A 26,155-nucleotide genomic window follows, 5' to 3' on the forward strand; every position below is an offset into this window, starting at 1 on the left:
TGGGAAACAGCAAATCCGGGGACGTTTTAATCTGTGGTTTACAGCCGGCCGGAGCCGTTTTAGGAGCTGAATCATCTCAAGTGCTTTTAAAAATACATTTTAATTTATTGCTCCGGCTCTCCGTAGAGTCTCCGACTCCATTCCCATCAACTAAAACTGGCTCTTCTGGAACGTTCTCTCGTTTGGACCGCTGGGTTCTACCCTCAACGTGACCCTTTTTCCAAGATTGCTCCAATTCCAACTCTGGGAAGAATCCCGATTGTTCCATTTCAGGATGATGGAGGCCACAAAGCCCCGAGGAACCTTCCCGGGAGGTTTAAGCCCCGCCCACTGGGGGGCTGGCGAAAGCTTTCCCACACTCTCCTCTGCCCCCTACTGGCAGAATTCAGTGAGTCATTATGGGGCCAGAACTGATGTTGTTGTTCCTCATGGAGGAAGGTGAGATCCAGGAAGGCACCACTGGTCCCCCGAGCTGGATCTCTGGATCTTGAAGGTCAACCACGCGGATGGAGCCAGGTCAGGTTTGATGTGGGGAAGATAAAAACTGGGCGCTTGCGTCTGTAATTAGGACAGACCGGCGGGCTTCTTTAATAGCTTCCTCCGTATCTGAAGCTCTTCATCTCATAATGAGAGTTTCTGAGACGAGAATAAAGGTGCGTGTGATTCGGTAGAGGGCTGCAGACCAGCGCCGCCTCGGGACTCACTTCAAACGAGTCGGGAGCGTCAGCGGTACAGAAACTGCTTCTTTAAACCAGACGGAGGGCGGGGAAAAGGTTGGAGGCCTCGAGTTTAGCTCCGGTCCGATGTGGCATGGCGTGCGCCTTCAAAGGGCCCCGCACAGACAGGAGAATGCTGCTGGACTTACAGATAGCATTAGCATCCTGCAGCGTTAGCAACAGCCAGGCTAGCTGTCACATTCTACTGAGCCAGAAACATACCTCCGATCCCCTGACGCCTCAGTCTTAGCTAGCTGGCTCTTTCTGCCGCTAGCTGCCAGTGACCCCCGACTCTGACTACCTTCGTTATCATTTGGGTCATGTGACGCAGCTCTTCTTCCAGGAAGCCTCTAAGCTCTTTAGGGCCCTGACCCCCCCCCCCCGGTGGTTTTATGGGTCAGTTTAACATGTTTTAGCTTTACTGCCAACGTGGGAAACATCCAATTCTGATGGTACGAAGACGTTTGAGTCGACAATGGAGCTCCATCCAAAATGGCAGAGCAAAGGAGCGCCTGGAAGCTCCCCGTCACACAGACGCCGCTCCGGCCTCTCAACGAACATCTCACACACCAAACACGGCATCCATAATGCAACAGCAACACACTCCAATATTAATGTCAGATGAAATGAGGTAATTAACGATGGGGGAAGCTATTTTCAGCGCTTGTGTGCTAGCGGAGCGTCGCAGAATAATTCATGACAGAGAAAGAGAAAGAGAAAGAGATCCCGGCACTGGTGGGGGGGTGGGGGGGGGCGGACTGATGGCGTGACCGCGGGGTGACGGGGAAGCGGCGTTGGGTGTGTAAGGAACAACAAATGGTGACAAACGACGGCAAATTGTGGTGAAGCCCCCCGCTGAGCCGTGGGCTGCCCTGCTAGCTCCGGAGGGATGAAGACACCGAGGGGTTCTAGGCGCGGCGTGCATACGTGAACGCCGCGACAATGAGACGCTCGCAAAGGCGCCGCGGCGCTTTGATCCGGCGTCTCGCCGCGGAGGTTCCAGCCGCTGACAAAGGCGCCGTCTGATCAAAGTGATCAAAGCAGGCGGAGAAAGAGCTTCGACTTTTTCCACGCGGCGTCCGCGACAGTCCAGACGGGACGTTTACAGAACCGCCGACCACCAACGAGACAGGAAAATAGTCCCTTTAACGGGGAGAAACCCGGGCCGGGCTCATAAAGTCCTGGTTTCCCCTCAGGTGGACCACATTCACCTCCGCCTCCATCCAGAGGATATAAGTGATGTATTAGCTAATATTAGTCGCCCTTTTATTACTGGAACGGCGGCACGAGTGGATTCCATCTACAAAAGTGTCTCTTCCATTTAACCGGCTGGATAAGATAAAGGTTTTAATTTCCCCGGAGACCCGCCGTGCCAACTTTTGTTTTTCACGCCGCAGCAAAGAACGGTGCTCTGCACTTTCAAGAATTTTAGCGTTCTCTTTTCTTTTTTCCACGGGCAACGCTGCCTTTTGTTTCCTTTTTTCCCTCCGTCCTCCCGGAGCTCCGAATTTATTGGATTAATTATGCAAACGCTCAAATATCAACAGTGATCAGACCCGAGTGCTTCGGCTCTCTGGGCTCCTGGACGCCGCCGGGGGGCCGCCGCCCCCCCCCCCCCCCCGCCCTCCGGCACAGACGGGCCATTGTGAGCGGCGCACAGATGAGATTTGCACGCGTGTTAGCCTGGATTACACATGCCAGCTCTGGGAACCCGGACCCCAGCCGCCGCCCCCCTGGAACCCCCGGAACCTTTTGCCTTCTGCATCCCCAACAAGCCTCTCCGGCAGCGTCTTTGGCCCTCAGAACTTCTGTACCTCAGCGTCCTACCTGGCGCAGGTGCTACAGGGCTCCTCTGGAGTGAGTCATGTGATCCGAGACTAAAACCTCCCCGTGAGACGCAACGAAACAGCCCCCGATTGATTTCGAGTTCCTCCGTCGGTGTATTTATAGCCCGTTTATGGAATCGAGGATAAAGCGTCCGTATGCTACTCCATTTATTCACGTGCGCATTAGAGTAAATTGTCAGACGCTGTCTTCTTTAAGCAGCTAAACCCCACGGAGCTCCTCCGTTCAGCGGGATTATAAACGAGATAGGATTTAATATTGATCCTCGGCTGACCTCCTATGAAGCGCTCATCATTTTATGATGGTCTTCACGCTCAGCGGGTAATGAGATCACCGCGGGCCCCCTGACCTCCCCTCTGTCAGGCAACCATCAAGCCTGGTTCCGGATCACAGCTGGAAAGAGGTCCGTGACGAGTAGACGCGCCGTTACTGTGGAGGCGCCGGCTCAGGTGCGCGGGACCTGCAACGCGGGAGCTGCTCGTTCCACCAAGGTTTAAAAATGGGATTTTTGGATCCTCGTTCAGCTCCGCTGCGGTTTGACCCCCCAGAACCCGAACTGCGCGACGCCCGAGGCGGCGTGAGGCGCCAAAACCGCAGACGAACGCAGGAAAGAGCCTCTTACGTCGCCGGGAATCAGAAGACACGCTTTATTTGGGGCCGACCTTAAAAACGCTGCTGAAAATTCACTTTTTTATTTTATTTTTTTAAATCTTTTTTATTTTTTCTGCAGCACTTTGGCTCCGCGTGGAGCTTCAAAGAGCCAGACCGTGAAAATCCGCCTCATTTTACCTCAAACTGGAACCAAACCGGTTGATGAGCAAATTCTCTGCCGGCTCCGAGCAGAAACAAAAGTGCCCCCCTGCCCCCCCCCCCCCCCCCTCGTTTTTTTTTTTTTTTTTTTTTTTTTTAGCAAAGCAGGTTTATAAGTAAGCTACAGTCGCCCAAATGAGCCTCATAATTACCTGAATAAATTAGCGTTGTTGTTACAATAGGCTCCAATCAACGAGCGAGGCGGCTTTGAATTCATCTGTGGGGGTGGGAGGTGCGTGGGTGGGCGGGGGCGTTGATTCGGTGGATCCGAGGAGGTGGCGGGCCTGCAGAATGCAAATACTCAGAGTGGAGATGGAAGGAAAAGCTGCCTCCTGGAGGAGAGCACAGTGGCCTGGCGTGGCCTGGCCTGGCGTGGCCTGGCGTGGCCTGACCTGGCCTGGCCTGGCCTGGCCTGGCCTGGCCTGGCCTGGCGTGCACCCTTGATGCTGCAGGTCTGACTTAAAGAGTGGGGGGGGCTTCCTACCTGCTCTGTTAGAAGGTGTTGGACGGGAGCCACACCCTGACAATGACATCCAGAAGTCAAATTCTGAAGTCAGCAACAATAACGGCGCCACCATAAATCCCCCGGAGTTGGACGGAGACCAAGCGCGGTTCCTCGCCGCCACGTCCCCAACAAATACATTCCCGTAACCTCCAGTTAAATCTCTTAATAAATGACCGGCTGGGAGGAATCTTCCCATGCAGAATATCTAAAAGGCGAGTCGGGGAGCCTGATTTCATCTCCTCGCCTCTTTTTCGCCGGCCGATAACTCATCCATCATCCAGCAGCCGTTAACGACCATCTTCAGTCCAGCTAATTCCATCAGGAAGGAGGGAGCCGCCGCCGTTATCATCATTGTTATACTTTGGCTGCAGCTGCATGTTGGACCAATTAGCTCTATCTTTTTCAGATGACGCTGTCACTTTAAAACCGAGGCTAACGAGCAGCCGCAGAAGAGATTTAGACTTCCAACCGTGTAGATTAGCTGAAATCAAACACCATACGTGCAAATGCACATCATTTATTTGAATATTCGTGGGTTTTATGAACCCCTGCGTTCATTTCCTGGTTTCAGCTGCAGGGAGCTGTTGACTTAGGGTCATAAAATGTAGATTCATATCAGCTTTTTTGCTCCCATGTGGGTTTAACCACCATAAAAAGCTCCATTTTAATCCGATGCGTTGGGCTAATTAATAAATCAACTGACCCCACAAGGCCCAGGCTCCTTTCACATGACTGCGCTCTAAAACCTGTTACAAATATGTAAATTAGCTGCAGCACACTTTATTTTACACCGTAATGTAGAGAGCGACCGTGTAATTTTGCCACGTAAATTGTCCCAATGAAGGGATGACGTGGATGGAAGTGGGTCCGGGCTGCCGTATTCACGTGTGGTTTTAAATGGATCAGCTCAAATGGTCACGAAAACAGGACTTTCTTTCCATGCACGTGACTGTGTCCGCGTCAGGTATTTGTTGAATTGGGTTTAGGACGTTTGTGGGTCCCTCCAGTGCACCGCGGCTGTCCCACAGCCCGGCCAGCGCCCCCGTTTCTACTGTTACATAAAGTTAATCGTTGTCTCTTAACCACCTCCACCCCGCGTCTCCATGGCGACCAACTTCTCCACAATAATGGGTGTTCTGTGTATCTTTAAAATTTGATAACTTCGGTCTTTATCTGTATTTAGCATCCTGGGGCGGCTGAGATCCTCCGCCACCTCTATAGGCTGACAGGCGCTGAGTCAGCGCCTGGTCAGGATAACGATGCTGTGTTTCACGCCTCCGACCACGATGTCTCTCCACCATGGGAACTTCTAGCGTTACGCAGGATTTTACCCCAGTCAGGCCCAAATTCTTATACTGTGGTACTGCACAGAGCCGCACACCCAGTCAAAGGTAAACAATTGTCACAAATGATGAAACAGGAGATTAAAAAATACACAAATAACAATAGGTTGAACCTCACTCCAGGACCAGAAACCGGTTATTACAGTTACTGATATAAAAACCACGCAGGACTGAGGCCAGTCCACAAATAAACATAAACATATGCAACAGCATCCAATAAACACAATGCGTTTTAAAAATGTTTGTTTGTTTGTTTGTTTTTACCTTGTTGCTGCTATGAAGTCAAACTTCTGCGTATTTACATCCATCAAATTCGAATTTCTTAATCGCGGGGTTTGTTTGCTCCGACAACGCGGATGTATTTGTAAAATTAGCTGGATTACAAACTCTCGCAGGATCGCGCGAGAGTCTCGCTGGCGCGCACAGGACGCGACCGGGCGGGCTCACCCGTTACATCCGCGGAGAGAAAATACGCAAACTTCCATGTTCCTTCCTTCGAAAATGCGCAGTTTCACGAGACTTTGTGCTAAAGCAAATTCAACACAAATACCCAGTTTCTTGAAACACACCCGTCGGTCTTTTAGACCTAAAATATTAGGAAAGTTCCGTCCATTGCTGACCTAGCAGGCATGGTCCTGGTGGCAGTAATACCCTAAAGATACACATCATCATAATAATATTTAAAAGAAGACAAACAAAAATGAAGGAAACTCTTTTTTACAGTAAATGGAGGGACAACGAGGAGACTTTTCCCCTGGGAATGTTGGTGGCGTAGAGGCTAATGTAATGCCTATTTAGAAGGAGTTGTCAGGGTTTATCCTGCAACCCACCACTAGGGGTCGATAGAATCGGTGCCTTGAGCCAACCAGTGACTTTGCATCGGGGGTTAAGGTCGGGGGCTTCCAAACGCCGCGGCGAATGCACGAGTGTGTGTGTGTGTGTGTCCGCTCAAGCGCTTAACAAGTGCTCTTAAGTGCTTCAGTCATCGAGTTTTCTAACCTCTCGTTTTCACACCCTGGAGGTAATCCAGAGCGCCGCCATCGACCCCGTCAGTGGTGCGAGACGTGAGGCGTGAATGAAGGTCAAGACATGTGCGAGGGGACGTAAAGGTGTCCGTGCTGGTAACCGACACCAGACAGGGGAAACATGACACACATCTTCCCCAGCAGGTGAGACATCTTCAAGAAGCTCCAATGAGTCTGGACAACAACGTTACGCCAGGAAAGACTCCCTCCAACACAAATCATCAGATCTCGATCTCCTCGGAGCCGTAGATTTGCTTCGGGAACAGGAAAAAAACCCAGTTTGAATGTCGGTAAACTAGCCAACATTAGTCACCGCCGCATATCGGAGGATGCTCCAAACACGATTCCGTCCACCTCGTGACCCCGTTCTTTGCGTCCTGTTATCTCCTTTAAAATGTCAAGCACCCAAATGCGCCGATGGAGCCGTGAAAGCACTTCTGCGTGTCACCTCCTCGAGGCCCCGAGATTGAAATTTCCATTTTAGTTGGAGGAGCCAAACATCACAAGCTGAAACGGGAAACGGGAAAGGTTAGCGAGCCTTATCTGCAATTATGCAAAAGCAGCGTGGGGGGGGGGGCAGAGCCGGGGTCACCGGTACAAAGGGAGTCTGGAGCTGCTGGTTCTGTTGGATGCAGATGTGCATCCTACAGGAGGAAGAGTCCACCACAAATCACCCCTCCTCATCTCCTAAATTACGAATACCAGTAATTAAAGCTTAAATCCCCCCCAATCAAGAATTAATTGCTTTTTAAAAATGTGGTTTTAGGGGAGATACACAGAAGTAGCCTCAGACAGCATCGGGGTCCATCTCCAGCGCGCACGAGCCCAGCCCGCGCCTCCTGTCCTGCACCCATTGTGTCAACAGTCCCATTTTCAGACGGTTGTTTTTGGTTTTTCTTTCATCAAAGGGAGACAGAGAGGAACAAAGCGATGACGCGGTGGTGCACAGGTCACACGAGCACAAACCTGCTCCTTCATCTTTTAATAAACACCTGGGAATATAAATAACTCCAGTTTAAAAATAATTACTTTCATCTTCGATTGCCGCGCAGAATATTCAACACGAGAGCAATGCTGCCCCCTAGTGTCGGGGGGGTCCGGCGGCGCCGCGCATGTGAGACGCACTAATTAAATGTGATGATTTAGATTGTGCAGAGCTGGATTACCTCCAGGGCTGATGCTGAGTTACAGTGTGTGCTTTGTGCATTCTTTTTTCTACCCCACACTCAAATGGCTCTCTGCAGTAAACTCATATTGATTCTCTCAGAAGTGCCCCCCCCCCCACACACACACACACACACAAAGCCTTTCTTCTTCCTCCTCGTCAGACAGGCTGCAGTTCTAGCCTCCGCTGTCAGAGCTCTGAGCACGCTGCACTGCCCTGGGCTCCGCCAGCCGCCGGTACGACAGCGCTGTCAGAACCTGCAGAGACACACAGAAGGATGCAGCTTTGGAATGCAGAGGCTCGTCAAAGGCGGCGACTCGCGGGCGATTTGGGCTTTGGGTCGGTTTGCAGACAAAAGCGCACGCCTGATCGCGCACGCCCCTGCTCCTCAGAAGCAAGACCATACCGAAATAAGTGGATTTAATTGAGCACACATGGAATCACATGAGTCCTATGCACCACAATGGCAGGTTAGCTTAGCGCAGCTTGGCTAAAACCAGATCGCTTCGTCACAAAAGCCTAATTCCCGCCACCTTTTTTAAAAAAAACGTAACCTTTTTTGATTCACACTAATTTTGCATGATTTCTTGCACACATTCCGTACTCGGGGGTGCATTTCGCGTTCTGTCTTGGCCAGACGGTGGCGTATTTGAGTCCGAGCTAGCGGCGTCAGAATTGAAGTGAAATGGCTTCTCCGTTGATATTCAAACCGTCCCTAACCGGAAACTGGAGAGTGATTTATGCTGCCACAGATGCAACGTTTCAGAGCGTCAATCTTTAAACGAAGCTTAAGATCTGCTGAATGCGGCTTCGTATTTATCACGCCAACGTGGCGGCGGCATCGGTCTCCAAACATCATCCTTGGCGGGGATGAAAAATATCGATTCTCGTTCCGTAATTAATCATGCTACCAATCTTCTGTCAGCCCGTGGCCATCAATCCTCTAAGGAGCCGTGTTCTGCTCACCGTGATCATCAGGAGGAGGGCTAGCATCATGCCCAGCATAATGTACAAATTATTGGTCAATCCTCCAGCCCACAGCGGGCCCAGGATGGTGGCGAGGCCCCCCACCGAGCGCCTGACGCCCTGGCTGAAACCTGTGGGGGAGAACATCACAAAGAATCAAAGGGTGCTCTTTGGGGCGCCTTTTCTCCCACGTGTGCTGCGTCACCTTGGGTCTTTTCCGACGTGACTTTGGAGAAGAGGGACACCTGAGACACGGCCACAAACGGGAGCCCCAGCAGCTGGAGAAAGACCCCGATGACGAAGGCCGCCAGCTCCCATCCGTACCCACCTGGAGGAAGGACGGAGGAGAATCCTGACACATCGCTCCCATTAACCACGTTAATGCTGCAGCTTCTATTTCGGTGTCTGGATCTGAGCTGGATGGATCGAATCTGTGCCTCCTCTCTTCCGGGCCCCTCCCACAAAAACGGGCTGGCACCCAGATAGAGCCGTGTCCGCCGCCAAGCTGGCAGCGGCTGCCTTTTTTGTTCTCCGCAGCGTCTTTTGTGTCACGGCGCACTCGCCGAGATTGTTGGATGTCCCTGCGCCGGGCTGTAATCTCATAACCTTAATGCAATTGTGACGGCGAGGCAGGTATCTGCCGGGGCGCTTCGCCTCCTTTGTTGGGCTCGTTTTAACTCCAACAAATAGCAAACTGATGGAGGATATGCTTTAACAAATAGCATTTTTGTATAATCAGATTACTGTAATCTGATTATGTGTACTCAGGCACTCCCCGGCTGCAGCACCTGTCACTTGTAATCGGGGCAATAAATGCGACAAGCTGCACCAGACGCGGGCCAACACGAGAACACGGGATCCAGGTTTCCTCCAAAAGAGTCCTATCGGTTACAGCCGACGCGGCCTCGCGGGCCGGCCCGTAACCCGACACGGTCCGGAAGAGAGGACGCACGCATGCGCGTGTGTGTGTGTGTGTGTGTGTGTGTCGGGGGTGGGGGGGTTAACCTCGAGGGTTGCAGAGGAAGACGAGGCACCAGATGCAGGCGGTGCAACAGATGAGCAGGCCGGCGGCTAGCACGGCGCGGTCCGCTACCCTCCCGCTCAGCCAGCGCACAAAGAAGAAGCCCAGGATGACCTCCACCCCGCACAGGCTGTACATCAGGCTGTTGGCCAGCTCGCCGAAGCCGAAGAAGCGCTGCGTCATCGGAGTCACCATGGTCTGAGGTGGGGGGGGGGGGGAGTGATGAGGAGGTGGAGATTCTTATTAGAGCTGAAACCAAGGCTCCATCCATCCCAGATGAAAAGAATCGCTCCCTTTCTACATTAAAATGATAAAACGGTCAAATCCAGGTCAGCGCTGGGACTAAGCAGCCGCTGTGAGGGAAGAGGAAGAGGAGGGAGGCTCTTCATCCAGGGGACGCGGGGCGCCAATGTGAGCGCTCATTACATCAGTTTTACCTCCAGCATCTGCCAATATTTGATTCTTTTCTCAGTCTAACGGAGCGGTTCTTTCCAGGTGAGGATTTATGCAGCCCGGATCAAACTCCCAGCGTAATAGCGCCAAATGTTCGGGAACGCCGGCTGATGGATCTCAAGCGGCGGGCTGCTCTCACCTCCAGCGCCGTCTGATTGAAGAGAGTGATGAACTGAGCCGTGAGGAGAACCACCACCTCCTCTCTCAGGAACTCTGGGGGGGGAGACAGAGATAGATTCAGAGGAAAAGGCAGGAATCAGAGTGGGGAAATTTAAAAAGACAGCAACGCTGATAAAGATGCATCCCGGTCCAAGGCAGTTTGGACGGGGAGGGATCCAAACTCGGTGGTCACGGGGTCTAATATATCATGTCCAAAACACACGAGACGAGTGATTAAATCCAGATTTTGGTACCAAAACTCCCTCATGGTCTTGGAAGAGAGGATCAATGAGCTGGGCATGCTGCTAAATTTGGAAGTTTGTGCCAGATGGTTGCTGGAATGGTCTTATAGTACACTCTCAGATCCAAAAGCACTCATTTCCCTGCGAGCACTGATGTAACTGTTATTGATATTAACTATAGACGGTGTTTTAATCCACGCAGGGTTGATATTTAAACGGACTGTTGCATTTATTATCTCTCCATGGAGCCGGGGCGCTCGGAAATGAGCGGTTAAACCGGCGCACAGCAGAGCCGGCAGCGTGGCGATTACCTCCTGTGAGCATCCTACAACTCCCATGATGCATCTCTTGCATCAAATTCAGCTAAACGTGTCATTTCAGAGAGCTCAGGCTCCGCTCACAAAGGTTTGGAGGATCTAGGATACGAAAATAGCCGTTCGCGTTGGTTACCATCCACTGCAGGGTGGCAGCATTCGTATTATGGGATGTGTTGTTCTGATTACCACGCTGCAGAAGTAACCACAGCACAAACCGCACGCCGGCAGGTTAAATCATAATTATAGTGCGGCTGCAAATAGATTTGAGCTAATGTTTTTCGCTGCATTCTCTGGAACGCGAAAACTTCCATCTGAGGTCCGCTAAAACCTAAGGAATCGTAACTTCAAGGCTAAGAGATCTGGCTACATGCTTCAGCCGCGGGCATAAATTTAGCTTGGGCCTCGCCTCTCTCGCCCTCCTGCGTGTGTTGTTTGTAACGCGCAGCCGAAACCTCCGAAGGAAAAACTTGAAAGAAAGTGAAAGATCAGCCCGACGCGCGAAGATTCCTCCCTCACACATGAGAAGTAGAGGGAGATCAATAATTCAGCACAGCCAACACCAAACGCTGTACGAGCCCGGCGCCCCGGCTGTACGGGCCCGGCCGTTATTCCCGAGCTGGTGACTTTCCTCGGAACCAAAGGGAATCGATGAGGTGCGTGTTGGCCCGCCATCCCCGAGTCAGCCCCCGTCTCAGCCCCGAGTCAACCGCAGCAGGACAGTCGATGCAGAGGGAAGTCTGCCATCCATCCCTATACAGCCTCCTCAAAGAGTGAGAGGATCGATGCTAATGTTTGACAGGCACGCACGCATGCACGCGGGCGCCCAGGGCCGTGCACGCCACCAGTGCGCAGGAAGGGCGATCAATGCTGTCACCCAACGGCTCCTTGCCCCCCGGGTAAACTTGCTATGACACTAAGCCGATAAAACATACATGTGCACATAAAGCAGATACACGTGATCAATAGAGGAGCCGATCTGCCACGCCGACTTCCTGTCTGTGTGTGTGTGTGTGTGTGTGTGTGTGCGTCAACACTGTTAAACACCAAAGCCCCAACAGAAACCTGCATTTTTGAGAGAAAAGCCCAGAAGTAGCGTTGAAACCAGGACAGAACACTCATTTAGAGGCTCCTCCGTGACGTCTGACCCTGTTTTGTAGTTTTTCCTCATGATTCTACTTTAAAAAAATAAATTTAAAAAAGCCGAAACCTTTGTTATTAAGTAAACCAGCTCAGTTTTTCCAGTCGTGGCCCAAATTTCCCTCTAAACATCAACAAAAGATCAAATTCAGCTCATACTGCCTGAATAACATATTAGTACAGATGTTCTGTCTCTGGGGGGGGTCTCACCTCTGCTGGCGCTGAAGTTTCTGAAGGGGCTGGACGCCGCCGAGCCCCCGTGGACGCACCGCTCTCCCAGCGCCGCCGAGGTGTCGGCGGGGCCGCTGCTGCTGACGGCCCTGTAGGAGGGCGCGTTCTCCTCGTCTGACCCCATCAGAGGCACCTCTTCCTCCCGGGGCTCCTCCCGTTTCATCTCCAGCAGCACCCCCCCCCCCTCGGAGCCGATGGGCGGCACATCCCAGTACATGACCAGTACGATAAACTGGAGCAGCAGCCACAGCAGACACATAAAGATCTGAGAGCCCAGACAGGAAAGTCGGGTTATTGATGGATGACGGTTGGGGGGGAGTGGGGGGGGGGGGGGGGGGGGCAGAGGAATGAAGGGATGTGGGCTCTTAAACGATGCTGATAAATGGAAGCGTGCGTCCGCAGCTTTGGTCCAAGTTTGCTGTTTTATTCAGAACAAGGAAAATGGAAATAGATCGATATCTCTGCAGGCGTCCGTGTTGTACTTAGCAGAACAGGGAGCAGAAACGGGCTCCGACAGCCCCAGATGACGGAGTATCTGCATACGCTTTTACCCCGGGAGACGTGTACTTGTTCACCACAAACGGCCCCAGTTTGAAGTCGCACAGCCGCAGGAACAGGTTGAACGCCGGCCCTGGAGGGACGGGAGAGAGAGCTTTCAGAGAGGGAGCCGGATCCGGTTTCACTCCTGGCTGCTGCGGCCGCACATCAAACATCTCTGGGATCCAGAGATCCAGAGATCCAGAGATCCAGAGATCTGCCCGTGAAACTGACCCACCACCAGGCCGGCCTGTCTGCACGCCATCACGGCGGCGAAGATGCCGGCGCGCTCCTCGGGCCGCGTGCTGCGGGTCAGGAACCCAAAGATGGACGAGCCGGCTCCCGCTCCCACACCTGAGGTTGCAAAAGAGGAGCGCTGTGAGCCGGGTTAGCTCACGTGCGCGTGCGTGCACGTGCGCCTCACCTGCCACCAGACGACTGCCCAGCAGCAACCACTTGGAGTAGCCGACAAAATACATGAAGTTACCTGGAGACACACGCAAACGGGGGTCAGGCCATCGGGAATCCGAGGACGACATCTGCAACCGGCGTAGACAGCGGTCGCCTAGCAACAGGGTCGGCCGTGTCGCAACCCAAACAAAAGTCACACGGCGATATATCTGGTTGCTGAGCTGACTAATGAGAGCAACGGAATAAAGGGAAATAAGATCAGATGCTTCTTCAAGTTGACCTTTGACCCATCAGAACCTTGAGGAACAACTGCATATACATTATCAGTGACCATTCCGAGGGTCGCTTCCTGTCCCAGTCACATGATGGTCACATGATGGTCACATGATGGCTACACCGTTGGAACAGAGTCAGGGTCAAACACGACCTCCTGTCCTGGCAACTCACCGCCGATCTCAAACAGGTTGGAGAAAAGGACGATGGTCTTGGTCCTCCCGCTGCGGTCCGACCAGAACCCGAACAGCGGGCCGGTGAGGAGCCCGCTCAGGCTGAAGGCGGACAGACCCAGACCCAGGAAGTACGGCGGGGCCTCCAGGATCTGCAGGTACCTCCAGATGGTGGGCAGGATGACAGCTGGGGGACGAGGCGAGAGCGTGAGCGAGGGGCCCGTTTACCCAGACGGGAGCTCGGGAACGCCGCGGGAACGCCGCGGGAACGCCGGGCAGATCCGACTCTAATGAGATCATTAGAGGCGCGGTGACGAACTCACCGTACTCGATGCCGCTCAGGACGAAGATGAGTCCGATGGTGACAAACGTCAGAGTCCTCTTTCGGTGCTGATCCATCGTCTTCTCCGGGTTCTCCGGCTTCTCTCCCGGACGGACCGCCGGCTGCCTGTTTTCCTTCAGAAATGCTGCCTAATCAGATAACAGGAGACACTGTGAGTCCAATTACAGCCGCCGGCCTGGTTAATCACAGAAATTGGTCTCGCCATTGTACAAGGTCAGGATGAGACGGCGCTTGTGCGGAACGGCCTCCCATTAAAGGCACCGGCGCGGTCCAGACTGCACACCCAGCACTCCCAGGCCCGGTTCGGGTTACCAGGTGAGCCGAAGCAGCCTGAACGTCATCCATTTTTAATCCTGTTTACCCGGCCTCGGTGCAGCGATGGAGGCGCCGCCCCCGCTCCATCCATCACCGGCGGTAATAAAAACATAGAGGTAATGAAATGAAGCGGGATTGGATCCGGCCGCAGCCTTACAAGGGGAACGCGGGAATGATAAAAGGTTTGGGACGACAATCCCAGAACAAAAACCCAATATCGCAGCCCGGTGCCGTGGATGAACGAGGCGTCAGGCCGCTGTCAGTCTTATTGAACGAGGGGCCGCTGCCGTGTCCCCGCCCGGGGGCGTCTCGTATTAAACACAACTGTCACCGTGTTAACACCCCCATATGTTTTCTTTACCCAGCCACGCATGAATAATACAAAGACCCGGGATTATTTCAGCAGAGTCAGCACTTTCCTCCCCTGCAGCTCGGCAGGAGCAGGAAATGGTCCGGGGTGCGTTGTTTTTAGGTGGGGGGGGTTGTGAGTGACGGGGACGCGTGTTCAGAGTTGGATGCGAGTCATTAAAAAGGGATTTACTCGGGTGACACGACGCAGCTGAGGCTCCGCGGTCCGCAGAGAGGATATTAGCATCCTACCTGCCTCACCTGCGCGCGGTTCCCATGGCAACGTGCAGCAGGGCGGAAGGCGCTCGCACGCTCACCTTTGAGCCTCGGTAAACAACAGGGCGTTCCCAGGTGAGCGCGCCGCAATCTGGGCCAGTCACTCGGCCTTGGACCGCCATCGACCGGACCGGCTTCCAGACACAAGGTGGACAAGCGGGATCTGGACCGGGAGGGGGCAGGTAGAGGAGGGGCCATGTTCCTGAGCGCATCGACCCCCCGGAGGTCATTCAGCATCCCCGTTAACATCAACCTGCAGGGCGCGCGCAGGCGGCAGGGACGGTAAGAGGGGGGGATCGGGGGGGTACCGATGGCGCCGGTGGGGGGGCGTAATGGGGAAAACAGAGTTGGACCTCCAGCTCTGTGGAGAGACCCGGAGATTTTCCACCCAACAGAGTCCTGGAAGTGGCCTCGGAACCGAGTTCTAGCATGAATCTTGTATTAATCTTGAATTAGAATTGCAGTTTGATGATCAATTACTAATATTACAGATACTAAAGTTCATTTGTTAGCGATATTTGTGCAAATTTACAAGCTTCCTACGTGAATTTTAGGCCCCAGTCAAGGCTAAAAGTTCAGTATCATGAAATAGGTAATTGTAGAATGTAAAAACATTGAAATCGGAACTTTCTTTTTTTCCTCCTCGGAGTTTTTATTCCACCCATTTTCTCCCACATTTTCTTCACTGAGTAAATAGTTCTGATTTCATTACAGGACGAAAATACTTAATAACATCTATGAAATTGCTGGAGAGGAAAAACACGTCAAAAAATATAGAGGAATAAACAAACCAATTACATTTTGTTGATGCATCAAATCAAAAATCTCATTTTTTATCACCGTTGGATGTCATTTATGTGTGTGTGTGTGTGTGTGTGAGACACAGGGAGCTCTTTCAGGCAGGCTCCCCTCAGGAGCTGGACTGGAACCGAGGCCTGGATGCGGGCGGGGGGCAGCCATCCCGGGCCCAGCTGCTGGTGCCGAGCGTGGGGGAGGACCGAGCCATCCTGCTGGGCTTCAGCATGATGGCGTTCTCCGTGCTCATGCTGTTCCTGGTCGGCGTCACCACGGTCAAACCGTACCTGGGCAGGTACGGTGGTAAAGCTTTATTTTGAAAGGCTCAGCGAACGTCCCTGGAACGGAGACGAGTCCTCGTGCTGCTGCCAGCGGCTCCGAGAGATCTCTGGAAAACAAAGACCGACTGTTGATCCAGTCAATCTGGCAACCTGGCGCCGCCTTCTGCATGCTTCCACGTCTCTTCTGTAGATTTGTCCAGCTAACCAGGGAGGCGGGAAGTGTCAGGGTGTGTGCGCGGATGAGTTAGCGTCTCATTTAGGGGGGTTTGTTCCCGTCTTCGTAGGGTTCCCTGTTGTGAAATGAGATCTTTAGCACAGCAGATTCCTCAGAAGTTTTCCTCCTGTTTTCCAGCGACTGGGAGGAGGCCGGCTGCGTCCTGCTGAGGACGGAAATCCTGGAGGAGTGGGTGGACTGCAGGGGCGTGAGCACGGTGCCGTGTCTCAGGGTGACGGTGAACCTCACGGGCTCCAACCAGACGGCTCTCCTGCACTTGGATGAAGACCTGGTCCTCCGCGCTCTGGAGGTGCAGGTCCAGGGCACCAAAATTAACATCTTAAACACCGATTTCCTGATGTTTTCATGCGCCTCTCGTGTGCAAATGAGCAGTCGTGGTTAATGCAGCTGATGGAACCGGCCAAAACGAAGAAAAGGGAAATCGATCGCAGCATTTGGCAGCTATTGTGCGTTTGTGTCGCGCCAACAAAGCTAATGGAGGTTTAAAAAAAAAATAAGAAGAAGAATTTTCAGCAAAAGCTATTTGCCGCCACCACAGAGGGAGAAACTCAGCGTTCGATGGGCTCGGCTGATTTCTTTCTAAAGCACGTTTCTTGCTTTCAGTGTTTCTACATCCCCAAATGTCGGATGGGCAGAGCCGAGCTTCAAAAGGAGGTGGAGGAGGTGAAAAGCAGCCTGGACGCTCAGCTGGTGGCGCCGTCCTCGTGCTTCACCGACCACTCGCGGCACCCCCGGGACGCCATACTGAACAGGAAGTACACTCACAGCGAGGCTGCGCTGGCGCTGCTGTGGCCCGGACTGCTGCTGGGTGGCGGCGCTCTGCTGGTGGTCCTTGTTAAGCTGACGCAGTACTTGGCTCGCCTCTCCGCCGAGGCGTGCAGCGGGGCGGCGGGGGGCCGGCTGGAAGGGAAGCAGTACAGGCTGCTGAGGGGGTCCGGCACGCCGCCTCCATCCTGACGGCGCCACCTTCAGACAAGTGTCAAAACATCCCAGCTGCAATAAAAGTGATGCTCAGGTATATTTTTTTATTTAATAGTACAATAAATGCATACAGTTTATCAGACGGGAGGATGACGAGGATGTATGAAGAGAAGCCGACGAACATACAGGCTCTTTAAAAACATGCAGGGTAGTTTCCTTCCACCTTATTGTGCTTACAGACGTCCGCTCGGACAGACTGGGACGTCCCCGTCCTTTATCGCCCTCTCCCGTCATTCATATTGTTTCGACAACGAAGCGCCGTCTACTTCTGCGTGAGGATGGTGCGCGTTCATCTCTCTTTTGGTTAGCAGTTACATACGAGTTTGCTCACGTTTAAAAATACAAAAATATATTACCTCTGTAGTTATTCAAGGAAAGCGTTTCCACATATACTCGCAGTTATCCGCAGCGGTTGCCTTCATCGCGACTTTGTACCTCGCACAAGTAACAAGGTCAGTTCTGTACATGAAATTCAAGTAAACATCAGGTCAAACAAACAAAAAACAAACAAACGATATTCCAGGACCTCATGCATAAAAGAGTGTAAAAGAGGAGAAGGTCAAGTACAAAGGGCAATAGCGTCATTCTTCATTAAACTGAACAGGGGGGAGGGGGGGGGGGGTCCGGCCCGCCGCTCTGTAGCCCGTACAGAAGCACATGCATCTCAAAGGGATCCGCTTCATCTCAAAGGGATCGGTTTCAGACTCAAGGAACCGCCCGTTAGCGAAGGATTTGGTAAAGCTGGGACATTTATCGACCTCTCACGTCCGACCTGACGTTGCTGCACATGAGCAGCCACCACACGACACTTGGAAGGGTTACAGGGGGGTCGCTTGGGGGTTAACTTTCCGAACCGAATTGTCAGAATCGGGGAGCGTTTGGCAGAGGTGGACACGAGGAAACAGGCACAGAAGCTCGGCTGGGAGGACGAGGAGCGGCTCCAGCCCGGAGAGACGGGCTGAGCGTGCAGCTGTTGAATACAGTACATATAAGCATGGAAACTTGCATAGAGTAACAGCACACAGAGGGAACGCTGCACCAACTGCCCCCCCCCCCCAACTTCAGCGGCCCGTTACCGACAACTGACAGAATACTGATGGACCAAACAGAACAAACTGTGCAGCAAGTGCTCGGAGGAGAGACGAGACAGATGGGGTTTTTCCTTAAAGACGCGTGAATGCTGAGTAGTGCGGTTACACATGGAGAACTTTGGCTCAGTGGAAAATTAACTAAAGGAATATGTGCACTGGATGCATAGAGGTCTGTCGACACGCTGCTGTGCAGGGTTCAGTTCTCCGACTTGTCGTCGGCGCTGAACTGAGGGCACGTGGTTTGGAGGCTACAGATGAGCGTTAAATGCTAGCTAAGAGTTCTACGACTCAGTCCAGTAAGTGTTGGTGGGGGGGCGGGGGGCGCTATTGGAGCATCGGGGCTCCACGAGGCCGATCGCCGTCCCGTTCAGTCTCAGATGCTCCGCCTCCTGTGCGTCCGTTGGTTTAAAATAGGTAGTGGGAAAGCAGCAGGTGCACCCTGGGAGTTCATCGGGTGAATCCAGCAGCGCTCGCGTGATCCAGGTTCCCGTCTGGGTGCCGAGGGTTGAGGGACTGTGTCCGAAACGAAGGTATCCTCAGCGTGGTCAACGTGGAGGAAGCTGAAGTTGTCAGGTACATCGTAAATCCGAAGATCGGGCGGATGAGGAACGCTCCTTCGCGCCTGCTGAAGTGTGGACAAGAGGAGAAGTTGAACTGCCGTTAGAGCAGGAGCCCACGAGGACGTGGTCACCGGCTTCTTCCCACTTCTGTTTTGGTTCTCAGGTGGCAGCCGTCGACAGAAGCCGGCCTCGCTTTAGTTCATGGCGTGCTGGCGGATCGTGTGGAAGATCCAGTCCATTTTAGTAGTCCAGCCGCCGTGGTGAGCGTCGTTCATCTGCTTCATGAAGTAGTCCAGGGCCTCCTGCTCCGATTTGTCCAGGGCCAGAGTCTTTCTGATGTAGGCGATGTCATCGAAGGACTGCAGCTCGGGCATCCCGGAGCCCAGCATCATGGAGAAGAGGTTGATGAAGAGGTTGGCGTGCTGTCTGATTGCCAGGTACGCCTTATAACACATCTCCTGGAACCTGCGGGCGAAGGTGAGACGAGGCTCGTGATGGGCCGTGGATAAGACCTGCAAATCCTTGAAAACGCTGATGGAGCTGTATTTCCGTTACCTTTCAAACTCCCTCGTCTTGGTGCACTCCTGAGCTCCTTTACTAATAACAATCAGGAAGTCCTGCGTCAGCACGAAGGGCACCCGCTCCCTCTTGTACCCAAATTTCTTCTTTTTGTGGTCCAGAAAATGGCCAAAGTCGATATGGAACAGCTGAAAAAGAAAAAGGAGAGGACGTTTAACCAGGAACGAGGAGCATTCCATACATGGGGCCTACGGGACGCCCACCTGTCCGTCATCCTTGACCATGATGTTGCTGTTGTGTCTGTCCCCAATGCCCAGAATAAAAGTAGCGACGCAGTAGCCTGCGCAGGAGCGGGTGAACAGGTCTATGGCCTGGTCGTACCTGAATCCAACAGGAACGACGGGACGTTACAGCATAAACAAAAACAAGTCGTTCTTTTCGCATCAGCTCAGAAGACAAAACAATTTCAGCTTCCTCTCACATCTCTCCTTTGTTTTTATCCTTGAGCCACTGGTGTAACGTGTGGCTGTTGAACTGCAGCGCCCCCTTCAGGCCTCCTTTGCACTGGATCTGCATGATGGTGTGGGAGTTCCTCACCACCTCGATCAAGCCCACGCAGTCGCCGATGGACAGGCAGCCGTACGGCAGCATCCTGGGAGGGGACGCAGCAGAAACGTCAAGAGGGGCAGAGATAATCAGCATGCCGCTGACGGACTTGGCACCGGATGGCTCGCGGTGGCGAGCTAATCTGCATTCAGGTGTGCTGAGCAGAACATGAAAGCATCTGGAGCCTGTTAAAATGCACCTGCATGCTCGCTGTCACGATGAAGCGAGGGGCCTACCTGAGATCAAGGCCCTGGTTCTGCCAGATGTTCTCCATTATCCTAATTATCTGCAGCGTCAGCATGTCTTGTCTCAGATCTGCGGAGGCACGGGGAGACAAAGAGGCAGATGACAGTGAGGGGATTATTAGCCGCCGCGCTGTTCTTTGATCAGCTCCGTGATGCGTGAAAGAGCAAACCGTCAGTTTGGTCACAAACGCTAAAGCTAATTTACAGGAGCAGCCTTCTGCGCGGCGCGGCTGACATAACGCGACGCGTCCTTCCTGACGTGCGCAGCGTACGGGCGCCACAGTGCGTGCGCGGGCGCACCGAGTCGGGCGGCGGGGAGGAGAAGGAGAGAAGAATCTGGGGAAAACTCACCGTCACCATTTTTGAAAATGATTTCGTTGTTCTGGAAAAGCAGCTCTGACATCATATCTGGATTCTCCCAGTTCAGCCACAGAGGTCGCTTGGCGGATGACATCATCCTGCATTCTTCCAGGCTGAAACGAGCGATAGGGACACGCTCGGAAACAGGAAAACTAACGGAGGAATCTGCAACGCTTCCCCCCGAACGGACTCGGGGAAGGGATTTACTGAAAAATGTTAAAACAGCGGGTTCTGAACACTCAAACAAACGCTGCTATTGTGTCGAACGTCCTAAAGCCTCGGAGAAAGAGAGGGAAGCACGGGAGCAGCGGGAGGGAAAGCACAGTAAATGCCAGAGCAGATGAGAGCAGACGGGTGGGTGCGAGAGGGCTGATTTACCGGAGGTTGCCCAGCTGATGTGCTGGATTAAGTGGGGATGTGAAACTCTGCAGGGCATCCATGTAGTCGGGCCTTCGCATTTGCTCCACCAGGAACTTCATTTGAACCTTGAAACACACACATTTGTTTGAGCCACTCCGGTTTTCATCAAACACCACACCGCTGAATCTCTTTGGAGGGGAAAGAAAGCCTCTGAAAACCCAGCCGGGGCTCATTTTCATCAGGTTTAGTGTCACTTAAGGTTGTAATTACACAGTGAGGCAATTTAATGCAATTCGACTGTATTTACAATTAAGAGCGGCTAATTAAGGTTTTTATTGGAGAGCAGTTGTACTTTAGTTTAATACTCTTTAATAAGGAGAAGTGTTGCCTTCAGAGCTGTGTTAATTTAGTTCTGCAGCTCTAAAAAGGTTCAGCAACAGCAGCTTTGCACTAAAATCCCAATAAACAAAGTGATCGTTATGCTCAGAGTGTCTCACTGACATCATCGCAGCTCCCAGCAGCCTCATCTATTTCACTCTCAGCCTGCAGTGGCTCGTCTGTTACCTTCTGCGCCTCATCTTTCTTCTCCTGTTTGAGGAGATCAGTGAGATTGATGAGCTTCTCCATGGCCTCCACCTGCCTGCTCAGGTGCTTCAGATACATGCCACAGGCCCGGCAGTACGACTCCAGCAGCAGGCCGAAGCGCTGGCTCACCGTCTTGTTGTGCATCTCTGACCTGTCGACAGAAGCCGAGTGGCATCAACAGGAAATGCTTCGAACGGCTTTGAAAAAAAAAATAAAATAAAACCTCTCTGTGTCAATCGACTCACTTCAAATGCCAAAAGAAGAAATGTCCTATCCTCTGATTGGTTAACGCTCTTTTCAGAAGGAAGCGTGCGAGTGGGTTATCGAGGTACTGCTCGTATTTAAGAACCTGAGCGCACAAATTAAAAAAAAAAAACAGCAACTTGGGATCAAAAAACAGCAGCGCTGGAGATGAAGGTTCCCGTCAGTGGGACACGGACGCACCTGAACCAGCTGAATGAGGTACTGGGAGAGTTTGTCATCCGTTAGATATTTCTCAAGGCACTTTACAGCAAACTCTCGGATCATGGGGTCGGGGAAGTTACAGTCCAGCAGCTCCATGGCCTGTTCTGGCCTGATGGCGGGCCAGTCCTTCAGGAGGCAGTACATCTGGAACGGACAAAAGAGCCGCACGCTGAGCGACTGACCTCGTTTCCAGGGGGACTCCAGGTCGGGCTCGTGTTTCTCAGCGGGCAGGAACCCGAGCTTACCTGCGCGATCTCATCTCTGGAGTTCCATTTCACAGCGAGGAGGATCTTGGGAAGAATCTCTGGCATATTGAGGCAGTCTTGTCTAAAACAGTGAAAACGGTATTCTATTTTTTTTTCTGCTGCTGCATCATATGATGGTGGGAACTAAAACCCACCTGTGCCTCCACAGGAAGTCCTTCTCCTGCTCAGTGATCTCAGACAGCGGGTCTCTGGTGCACACCTGGCGGAGCTGGTCATTGTCAGCGTCGGTCACCGGGTTGTCGCGCGCTAATCTGCTGCTCTGATACCAAATATGAAGACGCAGAGATGAGGACTGCAGCTGTACTTAATAAGGGACACAAACGGGTTCCCCGTCTCTCACCAAACCGGTGTGGCAGTAGTTGAACCCCAGCTCTCTGGATATATTCCAGTTGGCGTGCTCTTCGATGATGGTCATGTCAGGGTACTTAACTGGGCAGCCGAAGTGTTCAAACTCCAGCTCCAGACATGGAGTTTCCTGTACATGTGGAGGGCGAAAGGGTCATTCAGGGTGAGTATGGTAATCAGAGAAATGTGCCTGTGTGTCAATGACTGATTAATCGGGACGATAAGAGGCTTGGCACAGAAATCTGTCACCATCTGCTTATAAACTGGGTCACGAGCTTGTTTTGACAGATCGGATTCAGCTTGGTCACGATAAATAAAAACATAAAATCAACAGTCTGTGTTTTCCTTAGCCACCTTGTTGGGGTTAGAGCCCGTGACGCCGATGGGGTTGAGCAGGTCTTCCAGGCCGTGAGGGACAGGCCACAGGTTGAGAGCCATTTTTCCTGCCACCAGCGTGTGGGTGTAGTCAAACATGTTGATGTTGCCCCAGGCCAGAGGACAGTGTTCCTGCACAGGAATGCCAGGGAAATCCAAGAGAAGGGCTGTTTATTCCGATCCAATCAATTACATAATCATAAAATCCAGGCCCAGGTGTTGTTGTTGAGCCTCGTGCATCCCCAGAGCTGCAGCACAGGAGCTATTTCACTCACGTCACCTCGTAAACCGCAGAAGTATTTACAGGACGGCAGAAGTGCGTGTGAAAAATTAACACAGCGGTTTCGGTAACCACCTTCCAAACAATAACAAAACAGCCACATAAATCTTAGATAAAGAGCGGCTGCATATTTCCGATAGCTCTCACACACTCCTCCCGGCGCTGCGTGGGAAAAGAGCTCACTGTGCCGCCTGTGACCAGGAACCACCAGAGCCTAAACCCAGTTTACTACTGACCTCTTTAGCTCCCTTCCTGCCTTTCACAGAGCAGATGGACAGGCAGAGCCGGGCGGCGCGAGGGATGTCTGGAATGTACATGTCGTAGCTGAGCCACTCGTTCCACCTGCAACGGAGACCGGAGACGTGAGCGGCGCCACTTCCTGCCGCCTCGCCCGGTGGATCCGCTGTGGAAGCTACCTGGGGTTGGAGCAGGGCACTCTTTGGGTGTTGACGTTGTCGCACAGCTGCTCTCCACCGTGGTAAATCCCAGTCCTCACGTAGATCTACAGCAGCCGAGCCGAGACAGGAGAGGATGAGGAACCCGACAAGAAGCAAGAAGTAACGACCCGACGGCGGCGAGCTGCATTCCTACCTTGTCGATGTCTCTGATGTTGACATTGACATAAGTGGCACAAAGAATCTTGATCCTCAGTGTTCCGTTGATCGTCCACAAGGCTTTGGTGGCCGTCTCGCCGTTCATGTAGGGCGTGGCTGTGGAGATCCTCCTGGCGTAGGACGGTATGGTGAAGATGTCCATGGGCAGCTGGGAATACAGGCTGTCTTTGGCCATCAGCATCAGGTTGGGCATGCGCCCCAGCATGATGCAGCTGCGGACATACTGAGGACAGACAGAGCAGAGTTTAGCACGCGTGTACAACCGAGTCGGCGCTTTTTCCTCCCCCGTTTCATTTCATCACAACAACAACAGGCACATTTATGATGGACGATGGCGAAGGATGAAGGAAATCTCTTCCGCTCGGAGCCCAAAGCCGCAGATGTTGCTGGTGTGAGATCTGATTACCTTGTACTGACTCAGAGGGTACTTCTCCAGTAAGTACTCATCACATCCGCACACTTTGAGGATGTACTTTCCCTGGTACTCCTGCACGCACATCTTCAGCTGTTCCTGGGACAGCAACATGCTGCGCGTCTTCTTGCGGATGGCTTCGGCGATCACCTGCTCCGGGACGTAATCGTGGTTGATCTTCAGGGTGTATTTCTGCTTGTCGTTGGTGGGCGACACAATGACCCATATGACCACAATGATTTGACCTGAGAAGAGGATAAACATCGAGTCAACAACGCGAGGGCGGGGATCCCGTCCTACCGGTACGCATGCACAGCTACCCGTGTCCCACCTTTGTCCAGCTTGTTGTAGATGTGCCTGGGAAGCTCCGGAGACGACTCCACGTTGGGAGGGTAGACGTACAGAGCTCTACTGTGGGGCCCGTTGCAATCTCTGAGATCCACCGCCTCTTTGCAAACATTTAAAATGTTGCGCCTGAAGTCCTGCACCTCTGGATCCTTCACCAGATCAAATTCGCATATCGGCATCCCGATGGCAAACCCTGGGAGACAAACCAGCGCACAATGACACCTAAAGAATGTTCTTGAACTTTAAATAATTCACTTTGCTTAGAAAGATCCTCATAATCGTTGCGTAACGTAGCAACGTCCATCACAGTATTATGTTAATCCCCCAATCACTGGAAGTGACATCGGGTCACGAGCGTCCTACCGATCTCTCTGTTGAGAATCTTCTCTTCCCTGTTGCCCACCGGCTCAATGACTTTGAGGAACGCCTGGAAGAGCCGCAGGTCGCACAACCTCCTCGTCTCGTCGTAAAACTCCTCCCGTTCTGCCTCTTGGGTGACGCTGACGAAGATGTAGGAGCTCTCCTCCTGCAGCAGATGGTAAAGAGGGTATTTCCTGGCCTCTTTGAAGAGCTCGTGCTTGACTGTGATCAACGTGGCCTCCCGGAGGCACTCCAACGTGAGAATCATGCCATTTGGCAGCAGGCACTCCACCAGGATGCTGGGGGGCATCAAGTGCATCCCCCATAGCTCTCCCGAGGATGGTCTGGGAGGCATGGTCCCACCAGAGAATCTGCTCTTATCACAGCCTGGGAAGTATCAGCTCGGAGATGTCAGCCCACTGTGGAAAACAGGAAGAAGAGCAGCGTGAGAAACGCTGACCTGTTTTCTGACATGTTTGACTAAATTAATGCCATTAAAATACACACAAGTTAACCAGAACTCTGAGAAGCAGCATTTCAATTCTAACATTGGAAACCTGCATCACAATATTGGTTCAACTCCACAGGACACGTCATTGCAGAGCAATAGAACATTACAAAAATGTAAAAGGGAACATATTCGTGTGTTTTTAAAGGCATCTGTAGACACGATCACCAACGTCCGGGAACGTCGATCAGAGGACTTAAACCGTCATGTAAACAAACTGCGGCGCTAAAATATCACGCTACCAACAGTTTAAAGCAGCCAACGCCGCAAACATTGGCCATTTATTGCGATCTTCACCACTCGTCCCGTAACTTTGGGTCAGGGAGTTCAAAAGGAGGTGTTGTGTCGGCACCAACAAGCTGACCATGCTAGCTAGCGCAGCTCACTGATCAATGTCAATAAATATACGAACGCCTCGCCCGATACTCCAGATAACACCGTTATAAGTTGCTACAGTAAACCGAGAAGAGCTTTTGGGTGAGGGACGTGGAATCTGGCCTCGCCGTCTAACGCCAACAAACCACAGAAACACGATGTATAAAGATACCTGAATCGTGTTAGCGGTTAGCCGCGCAGCTAATCAGCCAGCACTGTCATCCGCGGCGGCTAGCCGAGTACATTCCACCCGTGTCCGCTCGGGAAGTCCCAAGCAGCGGGGCTAGCTCCGCTGAGAGTCCATCCAGAAGATGCTTCTGCTGGGGAGGGGGTCAAGACAGACCCCGCGATGGTGGCGGAAAGGGGGCCTCTAGCACGCAGCGATGGTGTCACGGTGTCGTGGCGGAATTAGCCTCCAATACGCGCGGTTCTTCATCGTGCTGTCCCGAAAACAAACTACACGGCGGTAGCACGCTAGCCCGCCTCCGCTAGCGCTGTTAGCAGGCCGGCCCCATCATCGTAGACCGCCCTCCGACACACGCACACACACACACACACACACACAGGAATGCAGTTGT

The 26,155-nt window shown here is 52.7% G+C and overlaps 3 protein-coding genes and 1 long non-coding RNA gene across 4 annotated transcripts; 2 read left to right on the forward strand and 2 right to left on the reverse strand.

Annotated features, from left to right (window-relative positions):
* The first annotated feature begins 1,475 nt into the window (after nt 1–1,475).
* On the forward strand, nt 1,476–4,586 carry LOC130539229 (uncharacterized). Its single transcript, XR_008954066.1, has 2 exons — nt 1,476–1,643; nt 1,676–4,586. It is a non-coding gene; the product is annotated as an uncharacterized LOC130539229 (long non-coding RNA).
* Nucleotides 4,587–7,194: 2,608 nt separating this feature from the next.
* On the reverse strand, nt 7,195–14,312 carry LOC130539228 (major facilitator superfamily domain-containing protein 8-like). The gene is made up of 12 exons (XM_057057434.1): nt 13,883–14,312; nt 13,653–13,800; nt 13,331–13,516; nt 12,897–12,959; nt 12,707–12,826; nt 12,487–12,566; nt 11,915–12,200; nt 9,989–10,062; nt 9,381–9,594; nt 8,581–8,703; nt 8,376–8,506; nt 7,195–7,666 (listed from the first exon to the last, which is right to left on the reverse strand). Exons 1-12 carry the CDS (start codon nt 14,015–14,017, stop codon nt 7,586–7,588), a joined length of 1,641 nt encoding a protein of 546 aa, XP_056913414.1. The 5' UTR covers nt 14,018–14,312; the 3' UTR covers nt 7,195–7,585.
* Nucleotides 14,313–14,519: 207 nt separating this feature from the next.
* kcnmb3 (potassium calcium-activated channel subfamily M regulatory beta subunit 3) lies at nt 14,520–16,940 on the forward strand. The gene is made up of 4 exons (XM_057057614.1): nt 14,520–14,893; nt 15,498–15,701; nt 16,040–16,211; nt 16,526–16,940. The coding sequence occupies exons 1-4, from the start codon at nt 14,808–14,810 to the stop codon at nt 16,877–16,879; spliced, it is 816 nt and encodes a 271-aa protein (XP_056913594.1). The 5' UTR covers nt 14,520–14,807; the 3' UTR covers nt 16,880–16,940.
* On the reverse strand, nt 16,934–26,064 carry LOC130539331 (phosphatidylinositol 4,5-bisphosphate 3-kinase catalytic subunit alpha isoform). The gene is made up of 21 exons (XM_057057599.1): nt 25,750–26,064; nt 24,698–25,113; nt 24,318–24,527; nt 23,981–24,231; nt 23,552–23,797; nt 23,377–23,462; nt 23,197–23,302; nt 22,660–22,812; nt 22,301–22,435; nt 22,095–22,219; nt 21,940–22,021; nt 21,674–21,838; nt 21,475–21,578; nt 21,209–21,380; nt 20,663–20,769; nt 20,276–20,397; nt 19,916–19,994; nt 19,555–19,725; nt 19,337–19,454; nt 19,110–19,261; nt 16,934–19,019 (listed from the first exon to the last, which is right to left on the reverse strand). Exons 2-21 carry the CDS (start codon nt 25,047–25,049, stop codon nt 18,749–18,751), a joined length of 3,207 nt encoding a protein of 1,068 aa, XP_056913579.1. The 5' UTR covers nt 25,050–25,113; nt 25,750–26,064; the 3' UTR covers nt 16,934–18,748.
* Nucleotides 26,065–26,155: the final 91 nt, after the last annotated feature.

The sequence above is a fragment of the Takifugu flavidus genome, chromosome 15, assembly GCF_003711565.1.
Source record: "Takifugu flavidus isolate HTHZ2018 chromosome 15, ASM371156v2, whole genome shotgun sequence".
NCBI classification, from domain to species: domain Eukaryota; kingdom Metazoa; phylum Chordata; class Actinopteri; order Tetraodontiformes; family Tetraodontidae; genus Takifugu; species Takifugu flavidus.

Bases quoted from the DNA above. Each gene is read 5' to 3' on its own strand.
- LOC130539331 (XM_057057599.1), bottom strand. From the start codon at position 25,049: ATGCCTCCCAGACCATCCTCGGGAGAGCTATGGGGGATGCACTTGATG. The intron at 19,726-19,915 runs GTAGGCCCCTCG...GTCCCCTCCCAG, and splicing joins AACCAGGGCCTTGATCTCAG to GATGCTGCCGTACGGCTGCC. The intron at 19,455-19,554 runs GTGAGAGGAAGC...TGTTGGATTCAG, and splicing joins GATAAAAACAAAGGAGAGAT to GTACGACCAGGCCATAGACC.
- kcnmb3 (XM_057057614.1), top strand. From the start codon at position 14,808: ATGTTCCTGAGCGCATCGACCCCCCGGAGGTCATTCAGCATCCCCGTT. The intron at 15,702-16,039 runs GTACGGTGGTAA...CCTGTTTTCCAG, and splicing joins GTCAAACCGTACCTGGGCAG to CGACTGGGAGGAGGCCGGCT. The intron at 16,212-16,525 runs GTGCAGGTCCAG...TCTTGCTTTCAG, and splicing joins TGGTCCTCCGCGCTCTGGAG to TGTTTCTACATCCCCAAATG.
- LOC130539228 (XM_057057434.1), bottom strand. From the start codon at position 14,017: ATGGATGACGTTCAGGCTGCTTCGGCTCACCTGGTAACCCGAACCGGG. The intron at 12,960-13,330 runs GTGAGTTGCCAG...GTGTGTCTCCAG, and splicing joins CAACCTGTTTGAGATCGGCG to GTAACTTCATGTATTTTGTC. The intron at 7,667-8,375 runs GTGAGCAGAACA...GTGTCTCTGCAG, and splicing joins CCCTCCTCCTGATGATCACG to GTTCTGACAGCGCTGTCGTA.